This window comes from Camelina sativa, chromosome 11 (assembly GCF_030686135.1).
Source record: "Camelina sativa cultivar CO46 ecotype springtype chromosome 11, ASM3068613v1".
NCBI lineage: Eukaryota > Viridiplantae > Streptophyta > Magnoliopsida > Brassicales > Brassicaceae > Camelina > Camelina sativa.
The window spans coordinates 19,504,302-19,522,815 of record NC_141890.1 but is presented as its reverse complement, the minus strand read 5'-3'; the positions used below and the strand labels follow the sequence as shown (position 1 = coordinate 19,522,815).

The 18,514-nt window shown below is 36.6% G+C and overlaps 2 protein-coding genes and 1 long non-coding RNA gene across 7 annotated transcripts; 1 reads left to right on the top strand and 2 right to left on the bottom strand.

Moving 5' to 3' along the window:
- Positions 1-10,723: 10,723 nt before the first annotated feature.
- LOC104723897 (cytochrome b561 and DOMON domain-containing protein At4g12980-like) lies at positions 10,724-12,518 on the bottom strand. The gene is made up of 3 exons (XM_010442336.3): positions 11,760-12,518; positions 11,411-11,665; positions 10,724-11,259 (listed from the first exon to the last, which is right to left on the bottom strand). The coding sequence occupies exons 1-3, from the start codon at positions 12,405-12,407 to the stop codon at positions 10,987-10,989; spliced, it is 1,176 nt and encodes a 391-aa protein (XP_010440638.2). The 5' UTR covers positions 12,408-12,518; the 3' UTR covers positions 10,724-10,986.
- Positions 12,519-12,648: 130 nt separating this feature from the next.
- Positions 12,649-14,233, top strand: LOC104723895 (uncharacterized). 5 transcript variants are annotated; one of them, XR_015571679.1, is made up of 5 exons: positions 12,649-12,900; positions 13,025-13,098; positions 13,312-13,375; positions 13,455-13,564; positions 13,659-14,233. It is a non-coding gene; the product is annotated as an uncharacterized LOC104723895 (long non-coding RNA). The 5 variants fall into 5 exon arrangements; XR_015571678.1 differs by lacking the exon at positions 13,025-13,098 and having other exon boundaries at positions 13,459-13,518; XR_002034375.2 differs by lacking the exon at positions 13,025-13,098 and having other exon boundaries at positions 13,459-13,564.
- Positions 14,234-15,354: 1,121 nt separating this feature from the next.
- LOC147934252 (uncharacterized) lies at positions 15,355-17,374 on the bottom strand. Its single transcript, XM_087472557.1, has 4 exons — positions 17,188-17,374; positions 16,174-16,716; positions 15,543-15,816; positions 15,355-15,454 (listed from the first exon to the last, which is right to left on the bottom strand). The coding sequence occupies exons 1-4, from the start codon at positions 17,372-17,374 to the stop codon at positions 15,355-15,357; spliced, it is 1,104 nt and encodes a 367-aa protein (XP_087328683.1).
- Positions 17,375-18,514: the final 1,140 nt, after the last annotated feature.

The following is an 18,514-nucleotide window of genomic DNA, read 5'->3' as shown; positions in this document are numbered from 1 at the left end:
GCTGCTCCATCTATCTTCTTAATGGCCAGAAAATGTGTCGACTTAGTCAACCGATCCACAATGACCCAAATAGCATCAAAGGTCCGAGACACTGACTATCCTACCACGAAGTCCATCGTGATCATATCCCACTTCCACTCGAGAATGGGTAGACTCTTCAGTAACCCGCCTGGAACCTGATGCTCAGCCTTCACTAGCTGGAAAACATCGCACCTCGCGACCTAACTAGCTACATCCTTCTTCATCCCAACCGAGTGATAGTACCTCTTGAGATCACAATACATCTTAGTCGCTCCTGGATGAATAGAGAACTTGCTCGCATGAGCCTCCCTCAAGATCTCATGTCTAAGATCCTCATCCTTGGGCACACAAATCCGCCCATGCACCAAAATAGTACCATTAGCCGAAACCTGATACTCATAACCAACATCCTTTGAGGCATTCACCAGCCCCAAATCCCTCTCCTGAGCCAATCGCACTTTGCTCAGAAGATCTGCTCTATCAACCGCCTCCAAGTCCAACGGCTCCTGCGATACCGTACACAAACTCAACGCACTGATCTCTCCTATTAGAGACTCCATATCATGCTCCTGAGCTGAAGCTGCCCTCTTCAGACTCAGAGCATCTGCAACCAAGTTAACCTTACCAGGGTGATAGGCTATCTCAAAATCATAATCTGCCACAAGCTCCATCCACCGCCTATGCCTCAAGTTTAGCTCGGGCTGAGTGAATATGTACTTCAGGCTCTTATAATCTGTAAACATCTGTACCTTTGCACCATAAAGATAAGATCTCCAAATCTTCAGGGCAAAAACTACAGTAGCCATCTCCAAATCATGAATAGGATAGTTGTCCTCATGCTTCCGCAACTGTCGCGAAGCGTAGGCAATCACCTTTCCATGTTGCATCAACACACACTCCAAACCAACTCTGGATGCATCTATATAAACCACATAGGATTCTCCCTGCTCAGACAAAGCCAAAATTGGCGTAGTAGTCAACATCTCCTTAAGGCTTGCAAAGCCCTCCTCGCACTTCTGTGACCAAACAAAAGGAACATCCTTCCTTCTCAACCTAGTCATCGGACGTGCCTTGCTTGCAAAGCCCTACACAAATCTCCTGTAATAACCTGCCAAACCGAGGAAATTCCTAATCTCTGTGGCATTCTGCGGTCTAGGCCAATCCCTGATCGCCTGAATCTTCTCCAGATCTACAGAAACCCCGTCTGCAGAAACAATATGACCCAGAAAACCCATCTCTCGCTGCCAAAAACTGCACTTGCTCAACTTAGCAAACAACTTCTGCTCCCGCAGCTTCTCCATAACTGCCCTCAAATGTATTGTATGCTCCTCAGGACTCTTAGAAAATACCAGGATATCATCAATGAAAATAATGACAGACACGTCCAAAAACTCCTAAAACACTCTATTCATCAATCTCATAAACGCTGCTGGCGCGTTAGTCAAACCGAACGGCATCACCACAAACTCATAATGCCCATACCTCGTCCTGAACGCAGTCTTCCTCACATCTGCCTCATCTATCGGAATCTGATGATAACCCGGCGCCAGATCTACCTTGGAGAACCAAGTAGCACCTCTCAACTGTTCCAACAACTCATCGATCCTGGTAACAGGGTACTTTTTCTTCACAGTGACCCGGTTCAAACCCATGTAATCAATACACAAGCGGAAACTCCCATCCTTCTTCTTAGCAAATACATTGGCGCTCCCCATGGTGATACACTAGGACGGATGAATCTTTTGCTCAACAGATCTTCCAACTACTTCTTCAGCTCTGCCATCTTTGCTGGAGCCATCCTGTAAGGAGCCTTGGATAACGGTGTCGTACCTGGTTCCAGTTCAATCGTGAAAGGATCAGACCGAGATGGTGGTAACCCCTGCAACGACTGGAACACATCCTTAAACTCTTCAACAACCTCAATATCGCTAACCGTAGACTGTCCTACTGACTTTGGAATCGATATAGTAACCAAATAAGCCTCACGACCCTTCTCGATCATCTTCCCAGTCTGCATGGCCGAGATCACGAGACTCCCCGAAGTCGGTATAATACCCTGGAAAACCAACTTCTCTCATGGGCGCTCAAACTCCACTCTACCCCGATGGCAATCCAAATGTACCATATGCCGATGCAACCAATCCATCCCGAGAATAACATCATACAACTCCACTGGACTGATAAGCAAATCCCCTGGCCACGACTATCCCGCGATCTGAATATCAACTCCTCTAACTCGTCCAATGACCCTTAGAAACTTGCCTCCCGCAACTCTGACAACTCATGTACGCTCTCTGGGGTAATGAAGCTATGAGTAGCTCCAGAATCAAACATAACATGGGACTTAAACTCTCCCACCAACAAGGTCCCTACACAAACCCCATGTGTTGAGAACCTAACACTTTATCACAGGCAAAACATAAAATCTGAACCTACTGAAATTCACAAAGTTTAAGTACCAGAAATTATACCTGTGATCGCCCCGGAACTGGTTCCACCAGTCTCGACCGTCGTGTACACCCGTGGCACCTGATCAATTCGTGCTACCTGCTGCACTCCAGGCTGGTCCACATGTTGCACCACTGCCACTGCCATCTGCTGCAATTTGGGACACTTGGGCTTGATGTGCCCAGGATCCCTACAATGATAGCATACACGAACCGCTGCCATCAGAGCACTCCTCTGGGGACAGCTAGCTACCTTGTGCTCCATGCTTCCACACCCGAAGCATCCTAAACCACTTGTTCTCTGCGTAGCCTCCCACTTCCTCTTGGTTCCCTGCGTAGACTTACCTCCCTTGCTAGAACCTCCATGATGATGAGTCTTCCTAGGCTGCACCGCCGGACTAACCGTCACTGTCTGTGCCCGGATATCCTCCTCAATCTATGATGCAGTCTCAACCAGCTCTACACGCGTAGCATAACTTCGCCCTCTACAATGGACCCTCGAGTCATCACGAAGAGCCCTCATAAACCTCATGATCTAGGCCTCCTCAAACTCCATAGTCCGACCCCCATAAGACAGAAGTGGACCGAACTCTAAATCTAGCTCCCGCACTGACCGTGTCCCCTGAGAAAATTGAAGGAACTGCACCTCCAACCGGTCTAATGCCTCTCTCAGAAAGTACTTGCTGTTGAACTCCTCCACGAAGTCAGCCCAAGTCATCTCCCTCTGTACTCTCCTAGCAGCCACTGATCTCCACCACACCTGAGCATCACCAATCAAATTGTGGACCCCTATGTCCACCCAAAACTCCTCAGGACATCTCAGAGTCTGGAAGTTACGTTCCACACTTGTCCTCCACGCATCTGCCGCAGTAGGATCTGTACCACCCAAAAACCGTGCAGTATCAATGGCACGCATCTCCCTCAGCATAGACACATAACGACTATGTGCTCATGCATCCGCAGCCACTGGCAGCCTCTCCTCCGCTACCACTGGTGGCACTACCTGAGCCTGAGCCGGTACCACTGCTGGCAACCGCTCCAAAAACTATGCTAACAAGCCCGCAAGATCAACTCCAGGGACTCCACCTGCTGGGACTCCCACACCCGGAACCCTAGCACCACCGTCCACTCTAGCACTAACACCGCTCCCTCCGGCCACACTCATGGAATCCTCCTGGACACCCTGCGACTCGCCAACACCCTCAGCTGTCACACTTTGGTCCATAGTATCACTAACTGTTGGGACTCTGCCCCTACCACGACCACGTCCGCATCCACGACCACGACCAGCAACAGTATCCTCTCTAACCATCTGCACTACCATGAACAGAAGGCTAAACAAGCAATTTAAACAGAACACAGAAACATAAACTCACCGTGGAATCACACAGTAGGCTCGAATAGGATGTTCTAGGACTCCATGCTACACATAATTGACTAACTCACATAATCAATCAAAGCATGCAAATCCCAAACATCTACAACACAAAGCCTAGTGAACCCAAACCTAGAACCGTAAGGGCTCAGATACCAAACTGAAACGACCCGACCTATTTTTTTTAAATAAATAATAATAATAATAATAATAATAATAATAATAATAATAATAATAATAATAATAATAATAATAATAATAATAATAATAATTTACAACTGGTGGTCCCATATCCACTAGCCGTCTAACCACAATCACACCAAACCGCGGAAATAATAATACCAATAAATAACCAATAATCCAATAAGCAATAATAAATAAACAGTATTAATTTCAATCATAAACTAATGATCCAATCAACATAAACCAGAGAACCAGCGATCCTAAAAAACATTCTAAAACTCAACTCTAGCAACCTAACAGAAGCCAGACAACTAAGCGAGCCACTAGATCATCCTCCTCCTTCATTGTCTTGATTCCACAATCACACTTTGCCTTTACCTGCACCACAAACACAAATTGAGATGCATGAGTATTTAATAAACACTTAGTAAGGCAGTCTCCCAATCTACTGGGTTATACACACAAGCAATAGAGACATCCCTAACCATCAACCAACAATCAATAACCAACAATAACAAACCAGGAATTTGCATCGACCGACACCACCCATACATCGACCGACACCAACTGGGGTCGCATCGACCGACACAAGCTTGCATCGACCGATGCAAATTACACTTGCATCCACCGACGCATGTTCGACATAGCACGAAATCCCTAATCGCATCGACCAACACCTCCACATAGCATCGACCGATGCTCTTAGGTTAAATGTGCCGTCCTCGCATTTGCATCGACCGACGCACAAAGTGCATCAACCGATGCACATGTCGAGCATCGTTTTTCCCCGAAGCTTCTCGCCGGATGTTCGTTCCTACAACCATCAAACTCGATCACAAGCCACAAGAAAGCTTCACAAAGTCCCGAATAACATTCTAACAGCCTAACAACACATAAACAAGCAGATCAGAGAAATCTCCAGCTTAGATAAGCCATGGTCATGCACTTACCTTTGCCAAGACGATTCTGAACCTCAAACAAGCAAGAAAACACTTTCAGGAAGCTCCTACCAAGATCCCACCTACAGATCTCTACAAGAACAACTTCCAATCTCCCAAAATCCTCAAGAACACTCAAGAACACTTAAGAACACTTTTTCTCTCTTTTATTTCTCTCAAAAGCGGCTAAACACGACTAATGAGACAGAAACTCGAGTTAAGGGTTTTTCCCTCACCTAAAACGCAGCGCTTAACTTAAACTCCTCTGCGCAAAATCGACCCTACATCGATCGATGCATCCCCTAAACCGCGATTCCGGTTCACGGATGTTACAATATGACTCTGTGTGAGATAGAAGACTAACCTTGTTGTTGTTTCCATTTGGTCTGTTTTTTCTCCTGTAAAACAAATGACAAAATTAAAGTTTTAATCGCTGCTAAATATTAATTCCAGTGAAGAGAGAAACGGAATCCAACAAAATACACAAAGAACTGAGAAATGAGTTACTAACTATACCTTAATTACCTAAATCATTTGAAATGAATGAACCCAAAAATAGTATGACCACTCAATTGTTCCTAGAATCAGTAAGAGAATAGATTGTTAGTAAGGAAGAAGTGACAGAGAAGCCAGCCATGAATATGAGATACATGGCTAGTAGTAAGTATGAATTATATGAAAAAAAAAGTTTAAAGACTGTATTAAAAAGGTTTCTCTATGACCTAGTTAGCAAAATAAATCGTGAATGGAATCAAGAGACATGGATACGCAACGGAAGATGATAATTTTTTTGATACTGAAATCGATTAAAGAGTTGTATATCATCGATTGAATGTGATAAAAATCCTTGACTCGAGAGAAAATTTTTGGTTTCAAGTGCCTTCAGTCGTCGTTCTATCTCAAACACATAAAAGCAAAAACATAAATGTGATGAAGAAAAAAATATACATATTCAAAAAACAATCATAAGAAAATTATTCTGATGATGACTTATCCACTACAGGAAATAAGGGTTTTCTTAGCATCGGAAAAATGCTATTGTATGATATTAGAGCAGTGTAGAAAGCGCTATCTATGCTCCCGTTATAGTAGGTATGACACTTTACATAGTGGTTTTATTAAATGCTATTGGGATATTCAATAATATAGCAGTTTTTGTACGCAATCTTTAAATAAACAATAGCGAATATTAATTGCTGTTAATATATTTAATAATAGCATTTCTTTTTTGGAAACGCTATATTTTTTTTTTGGAAACTCAATTATAGCAGAACTTTCAAAACCGCTATACAATATTGCTATAAATACCTTCATTTCCTGTAGTGTTAGAATCCCTTTAGCTGAAGTGTTTCAAAAACATAGAGATTCACCGCTGATGTAGTATATGTTCCCTCAAACTAGTTGTTGAGAAGAGATGCGTCTCACTCATTTGTAGTCATATGAACAGGAAAGAGAGAAGGGGCTAAAAAGTTTGGGGGTAGTAGAAACAAACGCAGATAAAATAGAGAAACAAAGTTGGATTTTTTTGTTGTATAAAGGAATTATATGTGGAAAGATTTAGAAATAGTGACAATGATGCACGGGGACGTTTCTCAACAGCCGTCTCACGTCCCGGATTCGTTTTGGGGATGGATGCTTGATGGGGACCTCATCTCTAATTTGATGAAAGAAGTTATAAATGAAGTGGGTCATCAAAAAGTTATGCAAATCATCACTGACAATGCAGCAAACTATAAGGTGGCGGAGAGATTATTGAGTGTACTTATCCTCACATTTATTGGACACCTTGTGTGGTACACAATCTTAATCTTACTTTGAAGAATATTTGTGCGGCAAGGAATGTGGAATTAAATTTTGAGACATATGATGCATGTAATTGGATAAAAAATGTTCATGGAGACACTCTCGCAATCAAACATTTTATCATGAACCAATATGAGACAAGCAATCTTCGGTAAGTTCTCTCCTCTTAAGTTACTCGCGGTGGCTGTTACCGTTTTGCTTCCATTGTTGTGATGCTTAAGAGATTGAAGCTTATCAAAATCGGCCTCCAGTCCATGGTTATAAGTGAGCAATGGTCTACTTATAGAGAGGATGACACAGAGAAAACGAACTTTGTTAAGGATAAGCTTTTGAATGATGATTGGTGGGACAAAGTCACTTATATTATCGATTTCACAAGACCTATCTATGATATGATTAGATATTGAGATACCGATAAGCCATGCCTTCACTTGGTATATGATTGAGAAATTGAAATTTGAGATATACAAGAAAGAAGGACTTCAAGGATCAAAATATAGTCTCTTCTATGATGTTGTTTATGATATCTTGGTTGCTCATAGGGAAAATAACACTCCTCTACATTGTTTAGCTCACTCATTAAATCTAAGGTATGTGATTTTAAAATAATTGTTTTTTTCTTGTTACCTTGCCACATGTTATATAAATATAACAAATTTTTTGTATGTCCTAGATTTTATACTAAGCTTGGCTACTTGAAGATGAAACAAGAATTAGTCCTCATAAAGATGCATAAATCTCAACTGAGAGGATGAAATGTTTCCAGAGATTGTTCCCTAGTAGTTATGATCATAATAAAGTGATGAATGAGTATGCATTATTCTCAACGAAGAGTGGTCCTTTTCAGGATTTGATATGCATTTTAGAGATGGAGAATATGGAACCTATGAATTGGTGGGTAAATTTTGGTGCTCAAACTTCTCTCCTCCAGACTTTGGCTTTTAAACTTCTTGGACAACGTAGCTCTTCTTCTTGTGCTGAACACAATTGGAGTACTTACTCGTTCATCCACACATTCAAAAGAAACAGAATAGATACAAGTCGTGCTAAAGACTTGGTTTACATCCACAACAATTTGTGGCTTCTATAAAAAAATATTGATAATCAAAATGAAAAAACCAAGCAGTGGGATGTTTATGGAGATGAAAGTAATATTCAAGCTGAAGCGGCGATTATGGAGTTATCAAACCTTTCATTAGATGATCCTGATTTTGAAAATCAATTCCTCAATAATTAGTTTTTAATTGTCATTTAAAACTATTTTTTTTCTATGTTGAGACTTATATTTATCATTTTTTTATATGTTTATTGAAATACCCATGCCGTACCCATATCTACTAATTTTTACTTTGTCATTTTCTGTTCCCATTTCCAATTCCCGTACCTATTTTAGTGCAACATAGACGAACATAGACGATCATACTTGTTTGTCTCCTTCCTTTTTTTTTGATTCAATCTTGTCTCCTTCGTCTTCATCCTTCTTGCATGGATCTAGGTTTTTGAGGTTTTTGGGTTTTGGACAGAAGATGAAGCAAATAAAAGTTTTACTATAATATGAATTTTTTAAGTGAAGACTGTTAATAGCCGTCACTATAATATGAATTTTTTTGTTGAAAGTGAGATATCGTGGAGGCATAGTGGGACGAAGCAGTTAAAAGACGATAGTTTTTTCGATTGTTTCAAAAGCTTTATTTGTGATTTAATCCTTTTTTTCTCTACGATCACTTTTTATTTTAGATATTTAAAAAAAAAATTGGTTTTGCTGACATGTCAAGTTATTATTGTTATAGTGGCTTGTATTTTATACAATAAAAGATTCCAAAAACAAATAATATTTTAAATTATGTTTAAAAACTGCTTCTAATTTATTTGACCATAATCCAAATCTATATTAACATTTTTGAAGTACATTAGACAATCTATTCTTTTAGTTATATTTACTTGTATGAAAGGTCTTTGAAAAAAAATATTTTTAAATTTTATAAAGTTTCCATAAATATCTCTACCTAATTCAAACATAAATATATGATTCTCCTTTCACTTTTATTTGATATTATATTTAAATTATTTTAAATTTTTATGTAATACATTTATTTGATAAAATTTGTGATTTTTTCGACATATGATGTGATTCAAATTTTTTTAACAGACATATTTTACTCAATCGATGAATAAAAAAATGTGTATTCAAATATCCCACATCATTTGGAAATATATGTCAAGGATTTAGAGTCATACTATAAAAGAAACCAAAATGATTTCGAATACGAATTAGTAAAGAGCTTGATTTATCAGACATTTAAATTTAGAAATTTTAAAGAATTTAAATTCTTAAAAAGTTAAAATGTCAATAATTCGGTGATATACTTGCAAAACATCATTTCATTAGTTTGTTAACAATATCAATATTAGAGTCATAAATATATCTAATTAAGTTGATTAAATTAATATTTTGTAAAACTCAAATGGTCTCGCGGTATGCTGCAGATTAAATCATCTATATATACATTTTTGGACACATTTATGAAATAAATCCTGAAGTTCACACTTATTTACAGACATGCCATTAACAATAAATATTTTTAATTTTAATTTATAAAATGAAATTTAAAACCAAGATTTTGTGCAGAAAAAAATTCCTAAAATATCTCCTTAATCAATCAACAACTAATTACAATATCTCATTAAATATTTGTTTTGTAAAATTCCTAAATATTTCCTAAAATATCTCCTTAATTCATTACAATATTTAATGCTAACAATAAAAATGTATGTGCAAATCCCAAATTAATCTTCAATACATATTTGTCCATTTTATCTGCCAAAAAAAAAAATAATAAATAAAAAGAATTATCATATTTCATAACTTATTTATGAATCATATGTAAACAATTCTAAAATTAAGATATTTTGAACATAATGTATACTTGATTAGCAAGATTTTTGGTACTATATTTTTTTGTATTTTCGTTATTTGGATTTTGAAAAACGTGCATGTTGTACTTAAACAAAGAAGAAAAATAGCTTTTGGTTATTTAGCGGGATTGGTTTGGGTATTAATATAAATTAAAAATTATTTTATTAACTGTTGGTAAATCATCAGTTCATTATTTTATTAACACCATCGACGTTTGAATATTAGGTATATCTAATTAATTTTATTAAATTACGATTATGTAAAATAAACAAACAGTACTACGGTATACCACATGTTATATTCTGAATTTAACAATTTAAACCGGTAAACCTAAACTTTTTAAACCGGTAAACCTATATAATATATAGATATAAGGGGGATATATATTTAAAATTTACAAAACATTAGTCATATATATAGTTAATCTATTTAAAAAATTACATTTTTATTTTACTTTAAAAAATATAGTTCTGCAGTGTACCGCGGGTTAAAACCTAGTAAAATTAATAATCAAAATACAATTATATAATCTTAATCTTAAACATTAAAGAAAACAAGCAAATTTAACAAATAAAGTAAAATTTGAATTTTCAATTTGTTACTCATTAATAATTTATCATGCAATGTATCACGACTTAAAATCTAGTGTTGGTGTAATATGTGAGTCAATCCTGGGTAGACCGCAAAGTGCAAACCACTTTTTTAGGAAAGAAAAGTGGAAACAATGTTGAAAAAGTTTTGAAAGAGAATTCCACTAGAATTTGAATTTCATCTGTAAAAAAAATTATAAAAGTATTCCACTAAAATTTGAAAAAAAAAATATATACTCGTAATGTATAGATGAAATTGGGATGTATTAAAGCTGATTCGGTAGTAGGTGGACGCATTAAAGTTTTAAACGTCATCAATGATAACTTATCATCACTCAAAATACCCAAAAATAAATCTTATGACAAGTGTTTTTACCCCACGTAGACTTTTGATCATATTTCGTTTCGTCATAATCTCAGACATCTAAAAAGGATTGGAAAGATAGAAGTTTTTAAAAAATTCCCTACAAGTACTTTAAATCACAATAACAAACGATAAAAAAAAACACAAACACTAATAGTCTAATACATATATATGTTTCTTTTCTCCTACTATACATAAACCTCAAAAGCAGTAGTCATCATCATCAAAACAAGCAATGTCTAGGGATGAATCATGATTTGTGGAGAAAGATATAATGTAGTTTCTAACTCAAATGAAAATAAATAAAACAATACAAACTCTTTGAACTATACCAAGTGCCAACACGGGTTAAGGCTTAGGATGCTTAGTAGAAGTAGCAGATTTTCTCTTGAGGACAATGACCCAAGTAACAGCTTCCAAGAGTAAAGTAATGCCTCCTAAGGTCGCAATCACGGCAATGTAAGCCGTCTTGTAAGTATGCTTTGGGTTTAAGATGCTAAGACCTTTGAAAACATTGATGATTCCAAGGATGAGGATAGAGTATCCAACTCCGTGGTGGTAAATATTCCAAACGAATCTAAACTTGTGGTCCTTCCTTGGCCGCAATAGCATCGCAAACATCTTTAAACACGCGCAAAAAGATACAAAAGCATAGTTCAACAACAGAACAAAACATATTTTTTCTATTGGCCAACTTGCAATATCCACTAGTATAACAAATAACACTCTAATGCATGGTCCTAATGAGGATTAGCATTGGTTTAATAATTACCTGAAGAGTGGCAATAGAGAAGAGAGCAATGCCTATGTTTCGGTGACTGTTGTACTGAATACCTTTGGATTCGGAACCTAGCTTAAGTCCGGTGGCCCATCCGGCTACACCGATGACGTACGCCGAGAACTGACATGACACGTGGAGGTAAAACCAAGCAGGATCTGCTGATTCAAATATCCTCATGTATCTAGCTATCATGGCTCCAATTGGGAACAGAATTCCCCAACTCACAGCGTTCAATATCCCATGGATCTACAAATTCAGATTCAAATCGATAAGCCAAAGGATCCAAAGTTTTGGAGAGAACGGTTTTAAAACAAAATCATGTAATCAAATAAAAACTCACGTTTCTCTTAGAGTTCCCTTCACCGCCTCCGGAAACAGGGACTGATGGGGTGGCTCCGGTCAGATCGAGTGCTCCCATCGCGTTGAGATTTGGACCGCTGAAATCATGAGCCGCTATCCTTCCATTGGACACTCCAGGTCCGACCTGCCAAACCTGATTAACCTTCCCTTTCGCCGCCACATCCGCCGGAACCTTCACCTTCGCAAAGATCCGCAAAGCTCCACCGTCTTTAGCCGCCTCCTCGGCCTTAACGTCCCACACTTCAAACGACAGCTTCGAGGGAACAAGAGAGCTGTATGAGATGATGTTGAGGGTGGTAACGGAGGCGACGCCGGTTTTAGGGTCCTTAGAGGCAACGAGGGCTTGAGATCCAGCCATGCCGGTGGATTTAGGGTTAATAGCCCAAGCGATCCATCCACCAGGCTTTGAAGGTGGAGCAGAGAAAACAACGGAGAGGGTTGTGTTAGATGCGTCATAGGAGTAATGGAGAAAGGCTTTGAGATCAGGGAGGTCGAGACAGTGAGGGTAAGATTTGACGCCGGAAAATGTCTGTGACGAACAAGAAGATGATGACTGTGACACAGCCGGTGAGAGTAGCAAAGCCCAGAAGACAAAGGGAAGAGAGATTCTAAGGTAAGAAGACGCCATGATGATGAGATGAGTTGTAGTAACCGTTAAGTAGAGCAAGTCCAGTGGAGTTGCTTTAGGCGTTACTCAATCTTTTTAAGGCCTAAAAATAAATCAAAAACCTTAAAATATGTCCACTTTTCAGAGAATCGATTTTTATTAAGGTAACGGAAGAATCCAATAAGACACATTACGTGTCAATATTTTATTGGATAATGAGTAAATAGAAAAACAATTTTTTTTCCCGATTTCTTTTTTTCTCTCTCCCGACTCTCTCTCTCTTTCTTTTCTTTCGTGATACTTCCCTCTCTCTTAAATCCAAAGAAATCATTGAACAAATCCATAGAAATCATTGCAAGGCCATGCCTTTTTACGGTCCTAATTCTCAAGGTGGTTGTCGTGTGGGAGGTTTCTCCTCCGGTCGCGGTGGTGCTCATCGTGGTGGAGGACACGGCGGCGGTGGTAATCGTGGCAATGTGGTGGCGGTCGTGGGGAACATCGCTGGTGGTATCCGGTAATTTGTTCCTTTTTCTTTTCCCCTAAATTTGAGTTTCTGGGTAACTCTTGAGTTTTGAGCCTGAATTGTGTGTCTGTGTAGTCATGTTGATACCTTTTATACTTGATTTGAATCGATGTAGCTGCTGCAGTTTGATTTGATTTCTTCGAATTGTATTGTATCCGGTTGCAAGAAGATGAAGAAGCTAGAGATTAGGTGATATGTAGTTCGATTTTATATATGTTTTGTTTGGTTTTATTTCCTTTTAGGATATAGTTGTTGGGGAGACTTGCGTTGAGTTTCGGCATTAGGATATATCTTGTGGCTCTAAGCCAATGATGATCGGATCCATCTCTGCAGTGCATTAATCATCTTATTATGAATCAAGTTTGATAGATTCTCAAGTATTCATAAGTTTTTTTTTTGCAGCGATTTTGTATCTCAAGCAACATTCTTGAAAGATTCGTCGCTTATCCTTGAGGAGGATGAAGAAGTAAGGTTTTTTTTTTCTCTTTTCAATACCATATGCCTGGTAAGTGATTTAGGATTTTCTGTGTTTTGATTTTGTTTAGATAGATTGAAGAGCAACATAGGAAAGCATTAGAGGAGTTTCCTTCTGATTTTGCATAAGATGAGGTTAGTATAGACTACTGGTGATTGCTTTGAAAGATGTCTTCAACAGGTCCATGAGCTCTCTCTCTCTCTCTCTCTATTACAATCTCCTATATGTCTCCCTCTTTGTTTTCTTCTGATTTCTTTGACTTAAACCTTTGTAGAGTAAAGAGGCTAGTAGGTAAACAGCTCTATCGTCAGAGATGGAGGCTCTTTCCATCAATGCACTGAGGCTTCTTCTTTGGCCTCTGGATTACAACAAGTTTCTTTTCTCTATATCTCATATGTACTTTTGCTTGCCTAGGATCCGAAAAATAAATTAAGTCAATGTTGGAGCTATAAGTTTAGTTGAACTCTTGTCTAGTTTCTTCCGCATGTTTCTGGAGTTTAGATGAACTCTCTGCAGCCAAATTGTTTGCGTCCATGTCCTCTCCTGAGTCAAGCTTGCTAGGCTCATCTAAGACCCAGTCCTTTAATTGTGCTTGCACTTGTTCCATGAGGTTAAAACATGGAGAACTATTGCCCATGCTTGTAGTTGTTGGTGTTTCTTAAATGATGGATTTAATACAGTGGAAAATGAGTTAAGTGTTGTTTGTTGTTGTCTACGTTTGCCTTTATAGATGCACTCTTTGATGTTGAGCAAATCTTGGCAAAAATTTGTAAAATATGTTTAATTTGTAAATTTGTAAATTTGTAAAAATTTGATAAGAGTTCTCTAGTGGAGAGTGATTTATTTAAAGTTCTTAGTAGATTGCTTTGATTATTTTAGTATTAATTATATGATTAGTTTAATTTTGAGTAATCCATATGGATTGCTCCATTGGACATGATCTTATAGCTTGTATCTAAATCTACGATACACATGTGTTTTCAGTTAATTAAGTTTTTGTATATTTTTTTCTTTTATTATTTTGAAGTTTTTTTTCTTTTTTGATTTTCGGAAAAAAAAAAACAAAAAAAACAAAACAGCAAAACGAACTTTTTTGTTGTTGTTGTCTGATTCTGGAAGGTCGTGAAACAGAACATAATCAGATTAGTTGACAGTTATTATGTTTGACCTAAGACTAAGGATCTAAATGTATTGTTGGCTTTCGAAATATGAGGATTTTTATATATTTATAGGGTATTTTATATATCTTTTATTAAAATAAATTACAATTCACATTATTGTTTTAATAGGTGTTCATTCTAAATAAATAAATTCTAATTCACATTATTATTTTCTAAGTAACTAGCATGTTTTAATGTGTGAACGCATGTTTTGAGATAGTATTAAATCTTAGTTGGTCCAAAAAAACAGAGTATTAAATCATTTATTTCCAAAATTTTCTGAATTTTCTATCATATGTATCTAAAGATGGAATATTATTTTAAGTAAAATAACATATGACTAGATGTTGACTAGAATTTCAGGGAACTCTCTGATTGTAATTAACTGTCATTGGTTGCTAACTCTATTCAGTCACCTATCGTTCTGAGAGATTGACATATCCTCTTGTATCTCTTTTGCGGTATCATTGAACCGCTAGCTATATTTATTATACACGAAGAAAGTTAAGGCCCTAAATTTTTGTGTTAAGCTTTAAACATAACATCTCATTTTTCTATTTTCAAATACAAGTAAAGATGGCAGAAGCTCTAGAATCCTTCAAGATAGTTTAGATTTTCTTTCACGCAGGCATGACCCATGGACTAAACAAATAAAGCCAACAATTAATAATCAAATTTTTTGGAACATACGGTTGAAATCAGGGCCGGTCCTTGAATTTTGGTGGCCTAAAGCATATTTTCTATGTAAAATCTAATTAAAAAAAATTCATTAAAATACTAAGATATAATTAAACAATATTTTAAAAGTTATTAAAAACTTGAACAATGTAAAACTTTTGTTAGAAGTTTAAGCTCTAAGAATACATCTTTTCCATCCACATCAGAATGCTCACCATGCGTTAAAATGCTTCTAACTTAACACAATATTCCAACAACCCATCATCACTAGTTGATGTCAACTTCTTAAATCAAATAAAAATCCAAAAATCTGCTCATACCTTTCAAATTGTTCAAATCGTGTCTCAACATAAACAATCGTTTGATCAATGATGTTTAGGAAATAATCGACTCTAAAGCCTTCTTCACCTTGTAAAACCGTACCTTCATCAATGTCTTGAACATCTTCATCAAAATGTCTTTTCCTTTTTCTGGAACGTTTCGACTTTACATTAAATTCAGGTTCAATCTCCATTTCATTTGCGATCTGTGTAGCTTCAACTTTCGCTCGCTCAAAACCAGTTTCTCTATAATCTTTCAAGAAGGAAACAAACCCTTTTAGTTAAAAAATAGCAGCATCAATATCCATGTTCTTTGATTGAAGGAGATTGCTTACAATTTTAAAAGCAGAAAGGAGCTCATGCCAAATAACCATTCCAAACAAAAAATCAAACCCCTCCAATTCCAAGTACTTCACTCTCTGCAAGAGATTCAGGTTTGCTTCTATGCATTGGATTATCACAATTTTCAGCCAAATAAAATAGGGCATCTCGTATTTTTGGAGCTTGAAATCTTATAGGTTTCACATTGTCGATCCGACTTTCCCAGCGAGTTTGGACAATGGTTATAGTGTAATGCCACTAAACATTTCCCTGAATATATCACAGTTCTTAGTTGATGACGAAAACAAACAATAAAGACGTTGAACAATCCCAAAAAATGACACAGATTTTGTAGATGAGGAAGCCATATCACAAAGTGCTAGATTAAGGCTATGACATCCACATGGAGCATAAGATGCTCTTGGATTAACTTCAAGCAAGCGGCTTTGCACTCCTTTATATTTTCCTTTCATATTTGTCCCATTGTCATATCCTTGCCCTCTGACATCATCAATTTTCAACTTAAGATCAATCATTGCCTCTTGCAAGATGGCAAAAAGTCCTTTTCCTGATGTATCTTTGACTACTAAGAATGTCAAAAATAACTCTTCAATTCTGGGCGAGGTTGTCGAGGTATCCACACATCGAATAAGAAGAGTCAATTGCTCTTTACGACTAACATCAGGAGTACAATCGAGAATAACCACAAAATACTTCGCTTCTAGAATCTTGTTGATGATCATGACCTTAATCTCATGTGCAAGCATCTCAATCAACTCATTCTGAATTTTATGACTAAGGTAATGACATTGACTTTCACCTTGTTTAAACCGACGAAAATGCTTTTTCATTACTGGATCAAATTTCGCAATCCCCTCAATCATACCCAAAAAGTTTTTGTTCTTCGGATCACCAATCTTCTCATTCTCTCCGCAGAATGCTATGTTTCTAGTAGCAAGAGTTTCAACTACTGCAATTATTCTAAGCAACGCATCTCTCCAATGTTATCTCTCCCTGTTAATTTCTTCCTGCAACTATTTATCAATGGTTGTCTTCTTTTGCAGTCTTGTTATTAGCTATGTCCACCTAGTCATACATAAAACATGTTCATGACCAGTTTCATGAATTCTTAACCGCGCCAAACTATTTCTCCAATCATTATTGCCGATACTTGCCAATAAAGAAGGATTTTTTTCATGACTAAACAATTTACAACAAAAACAAAATATAAGATCTTTTGATTTTGAGTAAATTAACCATCGCCTATCATGTTGTTCTCCATTGCTCATTTTTCTTGTATAAGATGAATGAGAAAAAAAACTACCAATTTTATCTTTCGGAAATAGATAACTACTTGGTGGTTTAGCGGGAGGACCATTTTCACCAATAAATCTCTTATTTTGTCTGATCTTTGCCCATTTTCCTGGATCATGAATATCCACATACTCCTTTTGATCTTCTTGGGTGTTTGTCGAATCTTTATTCACATGTTGCTCCATGTTTAAATCCATATTAACGCTTCAATGTGGCTCGTCAGTGTGCAACTCTTTCTCAACATCATCAACATCTTCAAAAGCAGGATTCTCATCGCTAGTCTCGTTTATCTCATCTTCAACAACTTCATCATTAATTCTGGATTTTTTTGTTACAGTGACATACTTGAACATGTCATTAGTTTGAGACTTAGTTGATTCTTCTTCTCTTTTTTTTTTCTTTTGTCTTTTTTCATGTCCATGGACATGTGTTCTGAAACTAACCAGAGGCATCATCACAAACAAAACATATACATATAATCATGAAAGAGTTAATTTTATTAAAACTAAAATAGAAACATAAGATTATTGGTGTAAAGAGAACGAGACGAACATGGTTTTGCGATCCCTAATTCCCAAATACATTTATTATTTTTTAATCATAACCTTTGATTTGATAATAATTTAAAACAGTTGATAATATAGTATTATTATAATAAAGTAAGGATTAAAGTTAAGACGGAGAAAAAACAAAAGCTTACCCAGTTACCCAGCAGCAGCAATAATCAATGTTTTGTGTAGAATTTTTAATTTTAGTTTTGTTTGAAGAAGTTGAATATTTTAATATCTTGTAGAATTTAATATTTGAAGATTTTATTGTTAAAAATAGGAATTATACAAACTTAATTAAAAAAATTCGACAACTCTTACCAAAAAAAAAAAGAAAACAAAAACATAAGCAAAAGAAAAAAAAATTGTAAAAGGGGAAAAAATGTAATAAAGAAGGTGCAGCGTGTAAGGCTCAAACCAATGATAAGCTACTTAATTGCAGGACACATAGCCAGATGACCTACCTAATCACTTGGAGATGTAGTCCTAAAAATTTTCCTATATTGTGTGGCCTAAAGCAAATGCTTTGGCTGATTTATGGGTGGGTCGGGTCTGGTTGAAAGTTTTAAGTATTTAATATAAAATCTATTTTTTATAAATTTAATTTTTTTAGGTCTTATTTTTTATAAATACAATTTTTATGTAAGAAAACAGTATATTATTCATGTAGATATATTCAGTTTAAAAATGAAGTTTTATTAGGTTTTTTATTTAATAAATTTATCTCATCTTTTGAATTGTTGGTGAATGAGCACTAGATTAGTGTTAATTAAGCTTATTGTTAATGAG

What these genes read in the sequence shown, in the direction of transcription:
- LOC104723897 (XM_010442336.3), bottom strand. Translation starts at nt 12,407, where the DNA reads ATGGCGTCTTCTTACCTTAGAATCTCTCTTCCCTTTGTCTTCTGGGCT. An exon ending in AAGGGAACTCTAAGAGAAAC is followed by an intron (nt 11,666 to 11,759) that starts GTGAGTTTTTAT and finishes CTGAATTTGTAG; the next exon opens with ATCCATGGGATATTGAACGC. An exon ending in TCTCTATTGCCACTCTTCAG is followed by an intron (nt 11,260 to 11,410) that starts GTAATTATTAAA and finishes GCGTGTTTAAAG; the next exon opens with ATGTTTGCGATGCTATTGCG.
- LOC147934252 (XM_087472557.1), bottom strand. Translation starts at nt 17,374, where the DNA reads ATGGATTTAAACATGGAGCAACATGTGAATAAAGATTCGACAAACACC. An exon ending in ATTTCCGAAAGATAAAATTG is followed by an intron (nt 16,717 to 17,187) that starts GTAGTTTTTTTT and finishes AATTTGATCCAG; the next exon opens with TAATGAAAAAGCATTTTCGT. An exon ending in GATTGTTCAACGTCTTTATT is followed by an intron (nt 15,817 to 16,173) that starts GTTTGTTTTCGT and finishes TTTAACTAAAAG; the next exon opens with GGTTTGTTTCCTTCTTGAAA.